We start from the raw sequence: 19,030 nt of genomic DNA, 5'->3' as shown, positions 1-19,030 counted from the left end.
GGGTAGTGGCGTCAGTCCCCAGGGCAGTGGGTCGATCCCCAAGGCAGTAGGGTCAGCACTGAACTTTTGGCACCTTGGCCTTCATAAATCAAGATATTGAGTACAGGAGTTGGGATATTATGGTAAAGTTGTATAAGACATTGGTGAGGCCAAATTTGAAGTATTGTGTGCAGTTTTGGTCACTAAACTACAGGAACAATATCAATAAGATGGAAAGAGTGCAGAGAAAGATTTACTGGGATGTTGCCCGGGCACCTGCCTACATTTTGCTCACACCTTGATGAAGGGCTCAAGCCCGAAACATTGGTTCTGTATCTTTATTGTATAAAGGGCACTCTGACCTGCTGAGTTTCTCCAGTGTTATGGTTTTAATTCAAACTTGGTGTCTACAGACTTTCCTGTTTTACCTTGGGCACTGTAAAAACTGTGAACATCGAACAATAAAGCACTGTATAGGCCCCTTTGGCCCCTGATGCTGTGCAGACCCAAATATTCCTTCCTAAAAAAAAAGTACTAATCCCTCCCTACCCCATAACCCTCCATTTTTCATCCATGTATCTAAGAATCTCTTAAATGCCCCCAATATTCCAGCCTCCACCACCATCCCTGGCAAGGCATTCCAGGCCCCCACAACTCTCTGTATATAAAAAATTAACCCTGAGGTCTCCCCTAAACTTCCCTCCTTCACTTTGTACACGTGTCCTCTGGTGTTTGCTGATCCCGCACTGGGAAACAGGTGATGGCCGTCCACCCTATCTATGCCTCTCAGAATCCTGTAGACCTCTCTTAAGTCTCCTCTCGTCCTTCTACACTCCAAAGTGAAAAGTCCCAGCTCTGCTAACCTTGCCCTCATAAGACTTGTTTCTGAGTCCAGACAATATCCTGGTAAATCTCCTCTGTCCCATCTCCATAGCTTCCACATCCGTCCTATAATGAGGTGACCAGAACTGAACACAATACTCTTAATTGTGGTCTTAACAAAGATCTGTAGAGTTGTAACATGACCTCTTCTGAATTCAAACCCCCATGAATGAATCCCAGCATCCCATAGGCTTTTGTAACTATTCTACAACTTGTGCAGTGACCTTGAGGGATGTATGGATTTTCACCTCAAAGTCCCTCTGTTCATCCATACTCTAAAGTAACCAACCATTAACCCTTAAGAGAGGTCTACAGGATTCTGAGAGGCATAGATAGGGTGGACGGCCATCACCTGTTTCCCAGTGCGGGATTAGTTTGCCCTTCCAAAATCCATCATCTCACACTTATCCGGATTGATCTCCACCTTCCACTTTTCTGCCCAACTCTGCATCCTGTCTATCATCTTGTAACCTTCAACAGATCCCTGCGACACTCCACTAGTCACCAACCTCCAGGCAGATACTTTCCTTCCACTACTGCTCTCTGCTTTCTTCCTGCAAGCCAAGTTTTATCCACACAGCCAAGGTTCCACTGATCCCGTGACTCATGACTTTCTGGAAGAGGCTCTCGTGGGGACCTCGCCTTGCTAAAATCCGTGTAGATCACATCTACTGCCCGACCTTCATCAATTTATTTTGTTAACTCCTCCAGAAATTTAAATCATGAGGTACAACCTTCCCTTCATAAAGCCCTCCTGACTATCCTTGAGTAGACTGAACTTCTCCAAATGCTCACAGAACCTATCCAATAGTTTACACACCCCTGACGTAAGGCTCATTGGTCTAGGATTCCCTGGATTCTCCCTGTTACCTTTTTTAAACAAGGGGATCTCAATTGCCGTTCTCCAATCCTCCGGCACCTCCCCTGTGGCCAAAGAGGCTTCAAAGATCAAAGTACTGCCCCAGCTCTCTCTTCCCTCACTTCCCACAGCAGCCTGGGGTAGATCGCGTCCGGCACCAGGGACATCAATTTTAATGTTTTTAAGAAGATCCAACACTCCCTCTTCCTTAATTTCCACATCGTCCAGCCCACAGGTCCGTTCAATTCCCACCTCACCATGATCAAGCTCTTTTCTCTTGTGAATACTGATGCAAAGTGTTAATTTAGGACCTCCCCAATCTCTTCCACCTCCAGGCACATGTCCCCCCCCACTTTATCCTTTAGCGGCCCCACCTTCATTCTCGTCTTTCTTCTTTTCTTCACAAACATATAGAAAGCTTGGGTTCTCCTTAATCCTATATGGCAAGGCCTTCTTGTGCCACCTTCAAGCTCTCATAAGTCCTTTTTGAAGCTCCTTCCAGCATGCCAAAGAGTGGAGATAGGGATGCGAAGGGACATGAGGGCCTCGTTAACATAACTGTTATAAAAGAGACTGAAAATGGAGAAATCGGGGTACTGAGGGAAATGGCAAGAGTTATAGTCGATGCATTGGTAGTCATTTACCAAAATTCTCTGGATTCTGGGCAGGTCCCAGCAGATTGGAAGACAGCAAATGTCACGCCACTTTTTAGAAAGGAATGTAGGCAGAAGGCAGGTAACTATCGGCCAGTTAGCTTAAAGTTTGTTGTCGGGAAGATACTTGAAGCTGTCATTAAGGATGAAATAGTGAGACATTTAGAATGAAGGGGTTCCATCAGGAAGACACAGCATGGATTCAGTAAGGGCAGGTCTTGTTTGACAAACTTGCTGGAATTCTTTGAGGATATAGTGGGTGTGGTAGATAGAGGGGAACAGGTTGATGTTGTACATTTGGATTTCCAGAAGGCATTGGATAAGGTGCCACACAAAAGACTTATCAATAGGATACAGATGACTGGAGTTGGGGGAAGTATATTGGCATGGATTGAGGATTGGTTAACTGACAGAAGGCAAAGAGTTGGGATAAATGGGTGTTTTTCTGATTGACAGACGGTGGTAAGTGGGGGGGGGGGGGGGGGCGCAGGGGTCAGTGCTGGGCCCACAGCTGTTCACCATTCACAGTGATGATGTGGAAGAGGGGACAGAGGGTCGTGTAGCCAAGTTTGCGGATGATACTAAACTGAGTGGAAAAGCAAATTGGACAGAGGATGTGGAGAGGCTGCAGAAGGTTATAGTTAAGTTAGGTGAGTGGGGAAAGGTCTGGTAGATGGAGTACAACGTTAGTAAATGCGAGGTCATCCACTTTGGCAGGAAAAATAGAAGAGCGATTTAAATGATGAAATACTGCAGCATGCTGTGGTGCAGAAGGACTTGGGAGGGCTTGTGCATGAATCGCAAAATGTTGGGTTGCAGGTACTACAGGTTATTAAGAAGGCAAATAGAATGTTGGCTGAATGGGAAAATGGATCAACTCATGATTAAATGGCAGGGATGATTTGATGGGCTGAATGGCCTATTTTTGCTCCTGTTTTATGGTTTCCCCCCCTTTCCATTTTAATGACATGCTTCCTATAGTTGGGTTATCAAAACTGCATAGAATTCTCTAAATGTGGCCTCAACAATGTCTTGTACTCTTGTATTGTGACATCCCAACTTGTGTACTCAATTCCCTGATCAATGAAGACAGGTGTGCCAAGACCAACCTGTGAACCTGTGTTGGAGAAGTTCAAGCAGTTTGGTATGACACCAGAAACCCTGGCAAATTTCTACAGATGTGTGCTGACCAGCATCACGGTCTGGTACGGGGACATCAATACCCTTGGGGGTAAAGCTCTCTAAAAGGCCATGGACACATCCCAGGACATCACTGGCAAAACCCTCTCCACCATCGAGAACATCTACAGGGAACGATGCCGTCAGAGAACAGCAGCAATGATCAAGGGCCCACACCACCCAACACACGCTCTGTTCTCGCTGCTGCCATCAAGAAAGAGGTATCGCTGCCACAAGACCCACACTGCCAGGTTCAGGAACAGCTGCTACCCCTCCACCATCAGACCCCTCTACGACAAACTCAATCAGGGACTCATTTAAGGCCTCCTACTTGTGCACTTTATTGATTTTTTTTAATTCTCTGTATTGCAGTTTGTTTACATTTCTTTATGTGTTTACATGTTTACGCTGTGTACATTTTTTTTAATTGCACTACCGATTAGTGGTAATTCCACCTCATTCGCAGGCAAAAGAGTCTCAGGGTGGTATGTGGTCATGTATGTACTCTGACAATAAATTTGAAACACAGCTGTACCCCTGATCTGTTCTACAACACTCTCTGGGCCCTGCCCGAGTTTAACCCACCACCTCACGCTTGTCCAAGTTGCAGCTCTATAAAACTCTGGTTAAAACACATGAAGTAAAGCACTGTGTTCAGTTCTGGTCACCTCAGTCCAGGAAGGATGTGGATGATTTGGAGAGGGTGCGCCCCTGATTGGAGATATCATATGAGGTAAGGTTGATAGAGCTGGGACGTTATGAAGCGAGGAAGGACGAGAGGTGACTTAAAGGAGATATATAAGATTATGAGAGGCAGAGATAAGGTGCACAGCCAGCACATTTTTTTCATGAGGCAACCATAGCAAATACCAGAGGACAGGGGTTTAAGGTGAGGGGAGGGGAGTACGGGGGAGACATCAGGGGTATGTTTTTTACACAGAGAGTGGTGGGTACCTAGAATACCTTGCCAGGGTAGGGGTGGAGGCTCGAACAATAGGGACATCAAAAAGACTTTTAGACAAGCACATGCATGCAAGAAAGATCTCTATATAGGTGTGAGGGAGGGAAGGGCTAGAATGTTGTGGAGTAGGTTTGTCAGCCAGAACATTGTGGGCTGAAGGGCCTGTGTAATGTGGTGTGTTTTATGCTTCAGTACTTATTCCTGATATTAACAGCCAGGGAAAGATGCTTCTGACTGTCAGGAGTTGCACCTTACTGCATGCACACGTATCTGCACAAAGTGGCGCACACGCCGCGATGCGCACGAATGCACACAGACGAGGCTGAGCCAGACCCCCTGCCTTACCTGCTGCTGTCCTGGTTGGGTTTAATTAGCCCCTGCGTGGAATCCTCCCACACACTGTTCGCCATGGCGTTCCCGATGCCAGTCATCACCATGATCAGCTCGACTGGCCAGTCGTCCAGGTCAAGGGAACGTACCCGGGACAGGTGTGTGCCCAGGTTCCGGTGGATGCCCGAACATTCGATGCAGATCAAGGCGCCAAGGTTCAAACTAGCCCAGTCTGGATCTGTGCAGAAACAAGGACACAGTCACCTTCCCGATGAGGGATTCCAGCGGGAACGTCGACCAACCCCTCTCCCACGGACACTGTTGACCCATAGTGTTCCTCGATCAGAGATACCAGGGTCTGCAGCCTCCAATGTGACACCCTTTGGTGGACATGAGGACAGCAGTGGCTGGCGGTAACTCTGGAGATACCACAGTGCCATCTGGCAGTAACAATGGAGATTCTCACAGACTGCCTGAGGGCAGCAGTGCAGAGCTGAGTCCGGGGCTGGGGAGATGTTCCATTCCCAGAGACCATATCCCTGCTTCATCAGCACAGCTCCAGCTTCCTTGATGCACTCGCCCACACTCCTCCGGCAAGGGGCATCCCCGGTAGTCGTCTCTCCCATACTCCTCCGGCAAGGGGCATCCCCAGTAGTCCACTTGCCCACACTCCTCCGGCAAGGGGCATCCCCAGTAGTCCTCTCTCCCACACTCCTCTGGCAAGGGGCATCCCCAGTAGTCCACTTGCCCACACTCCTCCGGCAAGGGGCATCCCCAGTAGTCCTCTCTCCCACACTCCTCTGGCAAGGGGCATCCCCAGTAGTCCTCTCTCCCACACTCCTCTGGCAAGGGGCATCCCCAGTAGTCCACTTGCCCACACTCCTCCGGCAAGGGGCATCCCCAGTAGTCCTCTCTCCCACACTCATCTGGCAAGGGGCATCCCCAGTAGTCCTCTCTCCCATACTCCTCCGGCAAGGGGCATCCCCAGTAGTCCACTTGCCCACACTCCTCCGGCAAGGGGCATCCCCAGTAGTCCTCTCTCCCACACTCCTCTGGCAAGGGGCATCCCCAGTAGTCCACTTGCCCACACTCCTCCGGCAAGGGGCATCCCCAGTAGTCCTCTCTCCCACACTCCTCCGGCAAGGGGCATCCCCAGTAGTCCTCTCTCCCACACTCCTCCAGCAAGGGGCATCCCCAGTAGTCCTCTCTCCCACACTCCTCCAGCAAGGGGTATCCCCACTAGATCTTAGAACACAGAACAGTTTAGCACAGAATGGGCCTTTCAGCCTGAAACATTGTGCTGACCTAAACAATCTAACTCTTCCTTCCCTCACACCCATAACCCTCTATTTTTGTTACATCCATGTGCCTGTCAAAGAGTCTTTGAATGTCTGTATTGTCCAGTATCCACCACCATCCCTGGAATGCATTCCAGGTACCCACTACTCCATGTGTAAAACATGAATCTCTGACATCTCACCTAAACTTCCATCACCTCACCTTAAACACATATCCTCTTGGATTTGCTATTGTTTCTCCAGCTAAAATGTGCTGGCTGTCCACCTGATCTAAGCTCCTTACAAACTTATATACATCCATTAAGTCTCCTCTCATCCTTCTTCACTCCCAAGAGAAAAGACCCGGCTCTACTAACCTTGCCTCATAAGACTTATTTTCTAATCCGGGTAACATCCAGATGATCTCCTCTGCACCCTCTCCATAGCTTCTACATCCCACTCTCTCCTCTCTCTGCCCTCCCCTCATCCACCCTCTCACCACTCCCCCCTCCCCGCATTTCCCCTGGAACTCCCCATCTCTCCACCCTCCTCCTTCCCTCTCCCCATGCACCCCTGGAAGACTCACTGGGCGTGTCGCAGTCTACACAGAAACTGTTTCCTCGCACACTGCGGATAGACTGGATGGCACCAGCATCACTCTGACTTCCCAGCCGAGACTAGATCAAACACAGGGAACGTCATTGGATCTGGTCGAACACTCTCGCAGTGAAGTGCAACATTCTCTGACCACATTCAAGATTCAATTTATTGTCATAGTGTGATGGAATATTTGGAAATGCTTTTGGGAGGCAAATTGGTAAAATTAGAGTAGGTTACATATACATACTTTAAAACAGATCTTATTTGAAATACTGAAGGATTTATATTCAGTGACTTTACAGAAACTATCGAAAATGCTATGCACATTTCACAAGTACGTGCTAATTGAAATGATGTCATGAAATGAGCGGTAAACATTTACCTTTCAAGCACCAAAGCCTGGTGAACTTTATACATGTTAAATTCTGTGCACAGTATTAGAATTGCCTGCAACCAGAGAACTTGGAAGAATGAGAAGTGATATTGAACTGTGAATCAAAGAACTTTTCTAAATTTACGCACAAATCACATATACGTGCTCTTAGAATTAGAAGGAGGTTTAGTTGAGTTAGTTAAGTTAATAGAAATAGGTTAAAGTTTGATTCTGTTTTCATGTTTAAAGATAATTAAAAACAACTTTTGTTTAAGTAACTATTTGTCGTGTTGAATATCTATTGTTGCTGGGTTTTGAGGTCCTTGGACTCCTAACAATAGTAATAAAATAGTGTCCTATTCCATGAAATTTCTTCTGGCCTGCTGCAAGGTAGACAGATTCGCCACTGGCAAGAATTGCATAAGTGCCTCTTACAGTCAGAGAGAGAGAAGCAAAAGAGCGCCCCCCCCCCTCCCCCGAGCGTCTGTAGATTCACTCCCAGCACTTCCATGGTCAGGGACCCTCCAGCACCCTCTACATCTCCTCGCTTTCCAGTTCCAATACCTAGTACCCCTCCAGCCAGTCTGAACCAGTCTCCTGCAGTCCACAGCCAGTGTGAGTCTCCCGACAGCTGACTCCAGCAGCCCACAACTTCCATGGGTTCTTGGCCCCGAGTTACCAGCAGTCCACAGCCCAGTCCAAGTCTCCCAACAGTTATCTCCAACGGCCCACAGCTTCCGTGGGTTCCTCGCCTCGAGTCGCCAGCAGTCCACAGCATGCACTGGCCCCTCAGCTGCAGAGCCCCCTCACGGGTCCGCCACCATGGTCACTGGCCCCGCAGGTCGTCTCCTCCGCTTCCCTCTCAGACAGGGAGGTGATCTTCCCATCCTCTGGTGCCCTGCTCCTGTACTCCACTTTCCCGGAGTCTGCGGCCCCTCATGGCTGCTGTTAGTTAATAGGCACTACCATCTTGGGCGCAGGCTCATGGCCACAGGATTTCAACATCACTTCCCTCAGTGAGCCGTTCAAATCCCAGGTGGAGCTGATGGCAGTCAACTGGGGAACACAACGACTCTGCTTTCTTGCTCCCCACGGATCCACATCAGTGGAAATGCTGCAGCTCCACCGGCTCCGGCAGCCACCATCTTCACTTGTAATTTGTACCCCAATCCCCCTCAGTCCCCAGTGCCTTCGTCTCCAGAAACATTCAGTGTTTGCTCCTAGTGATTTCATGCGTCACAGTGCACAGGACGAGTCCTTTGGCCCAACTCACCCACGGCTATTCCTCATAGGACATAGAATACTACAGTACAGGACAGGCCCTTTGGCCCTCGATGTTGTGCTGACCCATATATTCCTACCAAAAGGGTCCTAAACCCTCCCTATCCCATAACCCCTATGTTTCTTCCATCCGTGTGGAAGAGATTTAAGAATTTCTTAAATGCTCCTAATGTTTCAACCTCCACCACCATCCCCGGCAAGGCATTCCAGGCACCCACAACTCAACTCTTTGTATGTAAAACAAATGACCCCTGACGTCTCCTCTAAACTTCCCTCCCTTCACTTTGTACACACATCCTCTGGTGTTTGCTGATCCTGCCCTGGGAAACAGGCATTGGCCGTCCACCCTATCTACGCCTCTCAGAATCTTGTCGACCTCTATCAAGTCTCTTCTCATCCTTCTATGCTCCAAAAAGAAAAGTTCCAGCTCTGCTAACCTCGCCTCATAAGACTTGTTTCCCAGTTCAGGCAACATCCTGGTCAATCTCCTCTGCCCCCTCTCCACAGCTTCCTTCCTATAATGAGGTGACCAAAATTGAACACAATACACAGAGATTTGTAGAATTGCAACATGACCTCTCTACTTCTGAACTCAATCCCACTATTAATGAAGCCCAGCATCCCATAGACCTTTTTAATTATCCCATCAACCTGTGCGGTGACCTTGAGGGATGCATAGATTTGGACCCCAAGGTCCCTCTGTTTATCCACACTCTAAAGTAACCAACCATTAACCCTAGACTCAACCTTCTGGTTTGTCCTTCCAAAATGGATCACCTCACCCTTATCCTGATTGAACTCCATCTGCCACTTTTCTACCCAGCTCTGGATCCTGTCTATATGCTCTGGTAACCTTCGACAACCTTCAGCTCCATCCACAACTCCCTGCATTTGATCCTCTAAGGCCCTTCTACCCATGAATCTGTCCAAATGTATTCTGGACGCTGTAACTACACCCATTTCCACAGATTCCTCTGGCAGCTCGTTCCAGACACGGACTCCTCTCTAAGTGAAGGTGTCCCTCAGGATACCTGGAAACAATTCCCTCTTGTTCCAGAATCATTCACATGATTTTATAAACCTCTTTAAGATCACCCCTCAGCATCCTATACTCCAGGGAATAAAGACCCAGCTTGTCCCTAGGATCAGCTGCCAGTTGCTAATGGTTTTCCACAGGGGTCAGTGTTGGGGCCACTTCTTTTTATGTTGTATATTAATGATTTGGATGATGGAAAGAGTGGCTTTGTGGCCAAGTTTGCAGATGATACGAAGGTTGGTGGAGGAACAGGTGGTGTTGAGGAAACACGAAGGCTAAAGGACTTGCAGAGATGAAGAGAATGAGCAGACAAGTGGCAAATGAAATACAATGTTAGAACGTGTACAGTCATGCACTTTAATAGAAAAATTAAACAGGCAGACTATTTTCTAAATGGAGAGAAGGTTGAAAATCCCCAGATACAAAGGGACCTGGGAGTCCTCGTGCAGGAGCCTGAAGGTAAACCTGCAGGTTGAGTCAGTGTTGAAGAAGGCAAATGCAATGCTGGTTTTCATTTCAGGGATGTGATGTTGGGGTTTATAAGGCCCTGATGAGGCCTCACGTGGAGGATTGTGGGTAGTTTTTGGGCTCCTCATTTAAGAAAGGATGTGCTGACGTTGGAGAGGGTTCAGAGGAGGTTCACAAAGATGATACCGGGAACGAAAGGGTTATTGTATGAGGAGCGTTTAACAGCTCTTGGCCTGGACTTGTTGGAATTTTGGAGAATGGGGGGGAGGGAGGGGGGAAAATCTCATTGAAGCATTTGGAATGTTAAAAGGTGTGGACAGAGTAGATGGAGAAAGTTTGTTTCCCATGATGGGAGAGTCTAGGACAAGAGGGCACAACTTCAGGATTGAAAGGCACCCACTTAGAACAGCGATACGGAGGAATTTCTTCAGCCAGAGGGGGTGAATCTGTAGAATTTGTTGCTATCGTCAATAGAGGATGCCGAGTCATTGAGGGTATTTAAGGCAGAGATTGATGGGTTCTTGATTAGCCATGGCATCAAAGGTTATGGGGAGAAGGCCGGACAATGGCACTGAGGGGGGAAATGGATCAACTCACGATCAAATGGTGGGGTAGACTCGATGGGCTGAATAGCCTATTTCTGCTCCGATGTCTTATGGTCTGATGGTATTTCAACCAGGAGGTCTGTGCGGACCACAGATTCTGGTGCAGATTCTGGCACTATGTTAACTGTGAATGGGTCCAGTCTCCCTCAGTATGAATACAGTGGGGAACTTGGAAGTCCTGAGCACCTCTACCATTCTGTAGAGCAGTGTGTGAACATCAAGCTGCTCACTCTGCATTGCAAGTTGAGGGCTGAAGTCAAGGATGGCCTTGGGGGATTTCATTCAGAAGGCACGTGTGGGGAGAGGTGTTCCGGGGCTGTTAGGGCCTTTCCCTTCTGATCACTGCTTCTGACGAGCGGACCTGTGGCAAAATACTGACTCCACCTACCTTATTTTTACTGCTTTCACACGACTGAAGGCTGGCGAAAATCTGGCTTTCGATGGCCAAGACCCACGACTCCCTCTCGTCAGAACTCGAGGCCTCAAAGTGCCACATCTGACCGGTCAGTGACACAATTACAAACTCATAGCTTTCTTCCACATCTGTAAGTTGAAGAGGGAGAGCAGTCAAAGCAGTGGCCTCCATGGTCAGCATAAGATTACATGCTACAGCCTACCAGAGGCTCCCATTGCATCCACACCTCGACTCCTACCCCACCCCCCTGCACTGACACTCCCCAACTGTACACCAGTGCTTTACAATGTGGAATGATGAGAAAGGCCTGGTTTAAGTGGTGAGAGGTCAGAGAATGTGGGTGTTCGGGGAGAGGGAGTGTCCTTGCACCAGACATTGAACATTAACATGGACAGCATAACCTAACATAAGCCCAGTCCAAGCCAAAATATGAACCCTGTCTGCGCCTAAACGCACACTCTGTCAGGGCCTAAACACAAGCTCAGTCAAGGGCTAAACACATGCCTGAAAGTGTGTGGGAGATATGATGTGGAAGTGGGAGCATGTGGATTACACATACTCACACTCACTCAAACCATCTGTCCACAGACCTCCCAGTTCCTTTCCACCCCACGCACACCTCTCCAACCTTGTCCCTACAAGGTTAGTGTGGCTTCACCACACTGACCCACACGTCCCAGCCCTCGGACTGAACTCCCAGGTTGTGGTGTGTGATGTTCAGCGCACGGACCACTACAATAAGTAGACCACGCCTCACAGTCGATAGGTCTCTCCACGCCGTGTGCCAGAGACAGACAAGGGCGCACTGTGCCCGAACACCCATCCAGCCCCATGGCCAAGAGAGGCAGGAGGTTGGAGCACAGTCCCCTTGCACCCTGATCTCTCCCAAAAACAAATTGGCACCGGAGGATCTGATCGGCAAAGGGAGGCTGAGAGTAGCGCACCATACATCCTCACACATACTTGATCTCATTGCAAACAGATTAGTAATTACCTAATTAGGGTTATGCAAATACAATACTCATTTGCATAATGCCTCATTCCCTAAGCGGTAAAAGCTGTGGGCCAATTGCTTCACACAAGACAAACATCAAAAGCTGATCTGTGATGATACTGCATGGCTCAGCAACTCAGACAGATAACTTCCGAGCCAAATAGGGAGACAGCAAGCTTTCCCAATCCAGCAGATTTCCGGGAGTAGGAGAAGGTCTGGACATCAGACGGAGAGCAGTACATAATTTCCTCAGAGGTCAGGGGCGGCCAGAGAAGAGGCCACCCACTGCTCTTGGAACACACACCCGTGGCTGCTTCAGGCTGGGACCTGTTCCCAATAACATATGGTGTGCCCCTCAGCCAGGCCTCCTAAATCCACCACGTGGTTGAGGAATGCTCTGTGAAGTGGCCCTTCAGTTCACATATCTGTGGTGAACACAGGGCCAAGTTAAATTAAAACACTGCTGCCTCCCCATGACCCATATCCCTCCATTCATGTGTCTAACCACAAGCTTTGTAAATGTGGCTGTTGTACTTGCTTCCAGACATACCCTTACTAATCTGTTCCAGTTACCCACCACTCTGAAGAAAATACCCCCCCCCACCCAATCCCAACACTAAACGCACACCTGTACCCCGAGGAAAAGATTCTGACTGTCCACATTAACAATGCCTCTCGTGGTTTAACTTTTTTAAAATTTAAACATACAGCTCGGTAACAGGCCATTTCAGCCCTCATGCCCATGCCGCCCAATTACACCCAATTAACCTAAACCCTCGGTATATTTTGAAGGGTGGGAAGAAACCGGAGCCCCTAGGGAAAACCCACGGAGACATGGGAAGAACATACAAACTCTTGACAGACAACGCGGGATTCGAACCCCAGTCCCAATTGCATTGTGCTAAACCATGACTCTATCAGGTGTCCCTTCAGCCTCTGGCAGTCCAGAGAAAACAACCCAGGTTTGTCCATCCTCTCCCCATAACTCCTACTCACTAACCAGGCAACATCCTATTGAACCTGCTCTGTACCCTCACCAGAATCTCCACGTTGACCTGATCCATCCACATCAATGAAATGGCCATGAAAGGGGACCAGCGTCCCCACTTTTTCAGACACCTGAGGAGAGTTGACCTGTCACCTGCATCTCTCAACAACACTCACTGGTGAAAGCATCCTGTCAGGGTCATTGTGTAGAATGGACACTGCTCCGCTCAAGACCACCAGAAATTGCAGAGGGTAATGAACCCAGTTCAGACCATCACACAGTCCCCCTCCCATCAGGCAGAAATTCACTAATGAGAGATCAGACACAAAGACAGTTCCTTTTCTGCTGCCACCACACCTGTGAATAATCTGAGACTGCGCGGCCAGGCACAATTCCAAGGCCATCTACAAGTTTGCCGAGGACACCACAGTTGTCGGCAGAATTGCAAACGGCGATGAGGAAGCGTACAGGAAGGAGATGGTTCACCTCATTGAATGGTGTAATGACAACAATCTTGCGCTCAACGTCAGCAAAACCAAGGAGATAATTGTGCACTTCAGGAGGAAGTCAGGGGAACACGACCCAGTCCTCATCGAGGACTCAGTAGAGGAAAGGGTCAGGAACTTCAAATTACTGGATGTCAATATCTCTAAGGATCTGTCCTGGAGCCTCCATGTTGATGCAACCACAAACAAGGCTCACCAGTGGCTGTACTCTGTGAGGTGTCTGAGGAGATTCGGTATGTTACCGAAGACTCTCTTAATCTTCTACAGGTATACCATGCAGAACATTCTGGCTGGTTGCATCACTGCCTGATATGGAAGCGTCAACTCTCAGGACAAGAATAAACTCCAGAGGGTTGTTAACTCGGCCTGCGACATCACAGGCACTAGACTTCACCCCATCGAGGTAGTGTCAAGAAAGCAGCCTCTATCCTCAAAGACCCTACCACACAGCTCGTGCCCTCTTCACTCTGGTACCATCATGGGAAAGGAAAAGGAGCCTAAAGACAAGCACACAATGGCTCAAGGACGGCTTCTTCCACATCCACAGAGAGTGGTGGGGGTGTGGAACGAGCTTCCAGCTGAAGTGGTGAATGGTGTTTTCACAAGAGAGGATACAAATAACCTCCCAAGGATGTTGGGAAACATAGAGACTAATGCAAGGGAGGAGCTGAAAGAAATCAGTATCTCTAAGGACATGGTCTAGGGGAAATTGATGGGATTGAAGGCCGATAAATCCCAAGGGCCTGATAATCTACATCCTAGGGTACTCAAGGAAGTGGACATTCAGATAGCAGATGCTTTAAGAATTATTTTCCAGAACTCGATAGACTCAGGATCAGTACCCATGGATTGGAGGGTAGCTAATGTTACCCCACTATTTAAAAAGGGGGGGTTGAGAAAAAGCGGGGAATTATAGGCCGGTGAGCCTTACATCAGTAGTGGGCAAAATGATGGAATCCATTATTAAGGATGTAATAGTGGAGCATATGACTAGCAGAGAAAGGATTGGACAGAGTCAACATGGATTTACAAAAGGTCAATCGTGCTTGACAAATCGATTGGAATTCTTTGAGATGGTGACAGGTAAAATAGATGGGGGAGAGCCAGTGGATGTGGTGTACCTGGATTTCCAAAAGACCTTCGATAAGGTCCCACATAAACGACTGGCTTACAAAATCAAGGCTCATGGGATTGGGGGCAAGGTATTGATGTGGATTGAGAACTGGCTGGCAGATAGAAGACAGAGAGCTGGGATAAACGGCTCATTTTCTGAGTGGCAGGCGGTAACCAGTGGGGTGCCACAGGGATCTGTACTGGGACCCCAGCTGTTCACAATTTACAATAATGATCTGGATGAGGGGATTGGATGTAATATCTCCAAATTTGCAGATGACACTAAGCTAGGAGGGGTTGTGTGCACTGAAGCTCCAGTGTGATTTGGATAAATTGGGGGACTGGGCAGATCCATGGCAAATGCACTACAATGTGGATCAATGTGAGATTATCCACTTTGGTAATACAAACCGGAGGGCAGATTACTATTTGAATGGCAATAGATTGGGAGATGGGGAAGTGCAGAGAGTCCTAGGGGTACTTGTACATCAGTCTCTGAAGGCGAGCATGCAGGTACAGCAGGCGGTTCAAAAAGCAAATGGTATGTTGGCCTTCATATCAAGAGGGTTTGAGTCTAGGAACAAGGATACCTTACTGCAGCTGTACAGGGCCTTGGTGAGACCCCACCTGGAGTATTGTGTGCAGTTTTGGTCACCTTATCTAAGGAAGGATGTTCTTGCAATGGAGGGAGTGCAGAGGCGATTCACCAGGCTGAGACCTGGAATGGCAGGAATGACTTATGAGGAAAGATTGCACAAATTGGGATTGTACTCGCTGGAGTTTAGAAGATTGAGAGGGGATCTCATAGAGACATATAACGGTGGGGGAGTCCAGAACCCGGGGCCATGGTTTGAGGGTAATAGGCAAACCATTTAGAACCGACGAGGAGGAATTTCTTGACCCAGAGGGTGGTGAATCTGTGGAATTCATTGCCACAGAGAGCAGTAGAGGCAGGTTCATTGAATTAGATGTATTTCTTCAGTATAAGGGAATTAGGGGTTACGGAGAGACGGCGGGGACGGGGTACTAAACTTTTAAGATTAGCCATGATCTCATTGAATAGCGGAGCAGACTTGAAAGGCCGAATGACCTACTCCTGCTCCTATCTTCTATCTTTCTATGCTGGCTCAATTTTAACATTTGGACAGGTGCATGGATGGGAGGGGTATGGAAGGCTATGGATTGTGTGAAGATCAGTGATGCTAGAAGGGCTGAAGGGCCTGTTTGTGTGCTGCAGTGTTCCATGGTGGGGAACCAGCGGTGCGCGTCTGGAACCACTGGCTGGCGTTGCTTTTCCTTCGGCAGTGAGAGTACTCGTTTATTTCCCTAAACCAGTCCGAGGCAGCATTCAACAATCAGTGTGCTTATTAGAATACCTGAAATAATGAGAAAAACAAGACGGCGGCTCCATTGTTCCTTAATGGGCACGATTAGAAGATGCAGCTCTCTCATCTCACGCTAGATAAACCAGGCCGCCAACTCAATGGCTTTTCACAAGTTGCCAATAAGCAGCAGCACAGCAGGAGGCTTTTGTCATTACATTTCTGTGCCTCTTATTAGCATCAGGCCTGTATACGAGGCTGAGCCTGTACACCCCAGGCCCAGGGTGGAGTCTCCTCCTGGGCCAAACCCCTCCATCTCCCCCAGGCCCAGGGTGGAGTCTCCTCCTGGGCCAAACCCCTCCATCTCCCCCAGGCCCAGGGTGGAGTCTCCTCCTGGGCCAAACCCCTCCATCTCCCCCAGGCCCAGGGTGGAGTCTCCACCTGGGCCAAACCCCTCCATCTCCCCCAGGCCCAGGGTGGAGTCTCCTCCTGGGCCAAACCCCTCCATCTCCCCCAGGCCCAGGGTGGAGTCTCCTCCTGGGCCAAACCCCTCCATCTCCCCCAGGCCCAGGGTGGAGTCTCCTCCTGGGCCAAACCCCTCCATCTCCCCCAGGCCCAGGGTGGAGTCTCCTCCTGGGCCAAACCCCTCCATCTCCCCCAGGCCCAGGGTGGAGTCTCCTCCTGGGCCAAACCCCTCCATCTCCCCCAGGCCCAGGGTGGAGTCTCCTCCTGGGCCAAACCCCTCCATCTCCCCCAGGCCCAGGGTGGAGTCTCCTCCTGGGCCAAACCCCTCCATCTCCCCCAGGCCCAGGGTGGAGTCTCCTCCTGGGCCAAACCCCTCCATCTCCCCCAGGCCCAGGGTGGAGTCTCCTCCTGGGCCAAACCCCTCCATCTCCCCCAGGCCCAGGGTGGAGTCTCCTCCTGGGCCAAACCCCTCCATCTCCCCCAGGCCCAGGGTGGAGTCTCCTCCTGGGCCAAACCCCTCCATCTCCCCCAGGCCCAGGGTGGAGTCTCCTCCTGGGCCAAACCCCTCCATCTCCCCCAGGCCCAGGGTGGAGTCTCCTCCTGGGCCAAACCCCTCCATCTCCCCCAGGCCCAGGGTGGAGTCTCCTCCTGGGCCAAACCCCTCCATCTCCCCCAGGCCCAGGGTGGAGTCTCCTCCTGGGCCAAACCCCTCCATCTCCCCCAGGCCCAGGGTGGAGTCTCCTCCTGGGCCAAACCCCTCCATCTCCCCCAGGTCCAGGGTGTGGGTCTCCTCCTGGACCAGATCCTTCCCTCACCTCCAGCCCAGGGTGCAGGGCAGACAGGATGAGGGTCATAGGGAGCAGTGTAGAAGGGGAGATGAGCAGTGAAGGGGAGAGGATATCACAGGGAGTGGTAAAGAGGGGAAGAATAGCAGTGAGGGGTGGGAATGGTGAGGGGAAAAGTAGGGGTGAGGGGGTGGGGGGAGTGGTGAGGGGAGAGTAGTGGTGAGGGGGAGAGTAGGGGTGAGGGGGAGGGAGTGGTGAGGGGGAGAGTAGGGATGAGGGGGTGGGGGGAGTGGTGAGGGGGAGGGAGTGGTGAGGGGGAGTGGTGAGGGAGAGAGTAGGGGTGAGGGGGTGGGAGTGGTGAGGAGGAGAGTAGGGGAGAGGTGGGTGGGGGAGGGGGGTGGGAGTAGTGAGGGGGAGAGTAGGGGAGAGGGGGGTGGGGGAGGGGGTGGGAGTGGTGAGGGGTTGTGGTAAGTGGCGGTGGGGGAGGGGTGGGAGTGGTGAGGGGGTGGGGGAGGGGTGGGAGAGGAGATGCACTCCTCACACTGCTGGTACATCCACAGCCACCCTGAGCATCGTGTTTCAGAGTGGAGTGAATCCAACGGCCCTGATGACCACACAGCCCTCTGGCAGCTCTCTTCCTGCTGCACTAATGCACACTCCTCGAATGAGCCCAGCTCTGTAGACATGAAGGAGAGGGAATGAGCAGATCCTCAGAGAAACTCACCCACAGCACTGTGTGCCCGAGTAATTAGGGGAAGGAGAGGAAACTATCCCATTGAGCACCTCCTCTCGTCATCTCTAATAGGTTTTTAAAAGCCTGACACCATTGAAAGTGAATGAGGAAAACTGCATCTTGTAAATGCATGTTAACCCCGACCCCATCTCAAACATGATGCCAGCAACAAATGCTTTCAAATTAGAGGTAAATTAAGGAAGGCAGTAGAGTGTTGCATGGATGAAGAGATGCAATTTAAATCCAATACCAGCATCACCGCAGTAAGAGGGCAAATACGATTTTCCATTAATTAACAAACGGCATTGGGGAAGAAATTAAACAATGCAGTGGGAGCTGATGGGGCCAGAGGCCATTCGATGCTGGCCCATCAGTAGCTGGTCCTGTGCTGGGGTTCAGTATCGACGGCAAACACCTCAGAAATCCCCGTCAGCACCCCAAACTTCCATCCACATCCCCGTCATGGCACACAGAACTCTCGCTCCCACAACACACCAGTATGTACTGTGGGGAGGCTGTGCCAATTAATGTACTGAGGCGACCTTCATCCCAGGGATCATGACCAGATCGTTCCCTTCAGTGGGAATAGGCAATGCCCCAAACACACCCCCCCTCCTCTGTATTCAATGTTTAATTCCCCCACGTTCAATCTCAAACCCCCCTCTCTATATTCAACCCCAACCCCCCTTGCTGTATTCAACCCCAAACCCCACCTCACTGTGCTCAACCCCAACACCCACTCGCTGTATTCAACCCCAAACCCCACCTCACTGTGTTCAACCCCAACACCCACTTGCTGTATTCAACCCCAAACCCCCCTCACTGTGTTCAACCCCAACACCCACTCGCTGTATTCAACCCCAAATCCCCCCCTCACTGTGTTCAACCCCAACCCCCCCTCACTGTATTCAACCCCAAACCCCACCTCACTGTGTTCAACCCCAACACCCACTCACTGTATTCAACCCCAAACCCCCCTCACTGTGTTCAACCCCAACACCCCCTCACTGTATTCAACCCCAACCCCCCCTCACTGCATTCAATCTCAAACCCCCCCTCACTGTATACAACCCCAACCCCCCCTCGCTGTATTCAACTCCAACACCCCCTCGCTGTATTCAACCCCAACCCCCCTCACTGTATTCAACCCCAACCCCCCCCCCACTGTGTTCAACCCCAACACCCACTCACTGTATTCAACCCCAAAACCCCCCCTCACTGTGTTC

General features: G+C 50.1%; 1 protein-coding gene across 4 annotated transcripts in view; it reads right to left on the bottom strand.

Annotated features, from left to right (window-relative positions):
* Positions 1-19,030, bottom strand: part of LOC138755895 (arf-GAP with GTPase, ANK repeat and PH domain-containing protein 3-like) — a 324,334-nt gene that overhangs the window by 25,953 nt on the left and 279,351 nt on the right. For all 4 annotated transcript variants that reach the window (XM_069922694.1, XM_069922695.1, XM_069922696.1 and 1 more), the window contains exons 12-14: positions 10,872-11,026; positions 6,707-6,797; positions 4,859-5,081 (exon numbers count right to left, since the gene is read on the bottom strand). In XM_069922694.1, the coding sequence (XP_069778795.1) occupies positions 4,859-5,081; positions 6,707-6,797; positions 10,872-11,026 (469 nt within the window). The remainder of the gene's footprint in view (positions 1-4,858; positions 5,082-6,706; positions 6,798-10,871; positions 11,027-19,030) is intronic.

Source organism: Narcine bancroftii, chromosome 2 (assembly GCF_036971445.1).
Source record: "Narcine bancroftii isolate sNarBan1 chromosome 2, sNarBan1.hap1, whole genome shotgun sequence".
NCBI classification, from domain to species: Eukaryota; Metazoa; Chordata; class Chondrichthyes; order Torpediniformes; family Narcinidae; genus Narcine; species Narcine bancroftii.
Note: the sequence above shows the minus strand (reverse complement) of the source record. Positions and strands in the feature narration are given on the sequence as shown.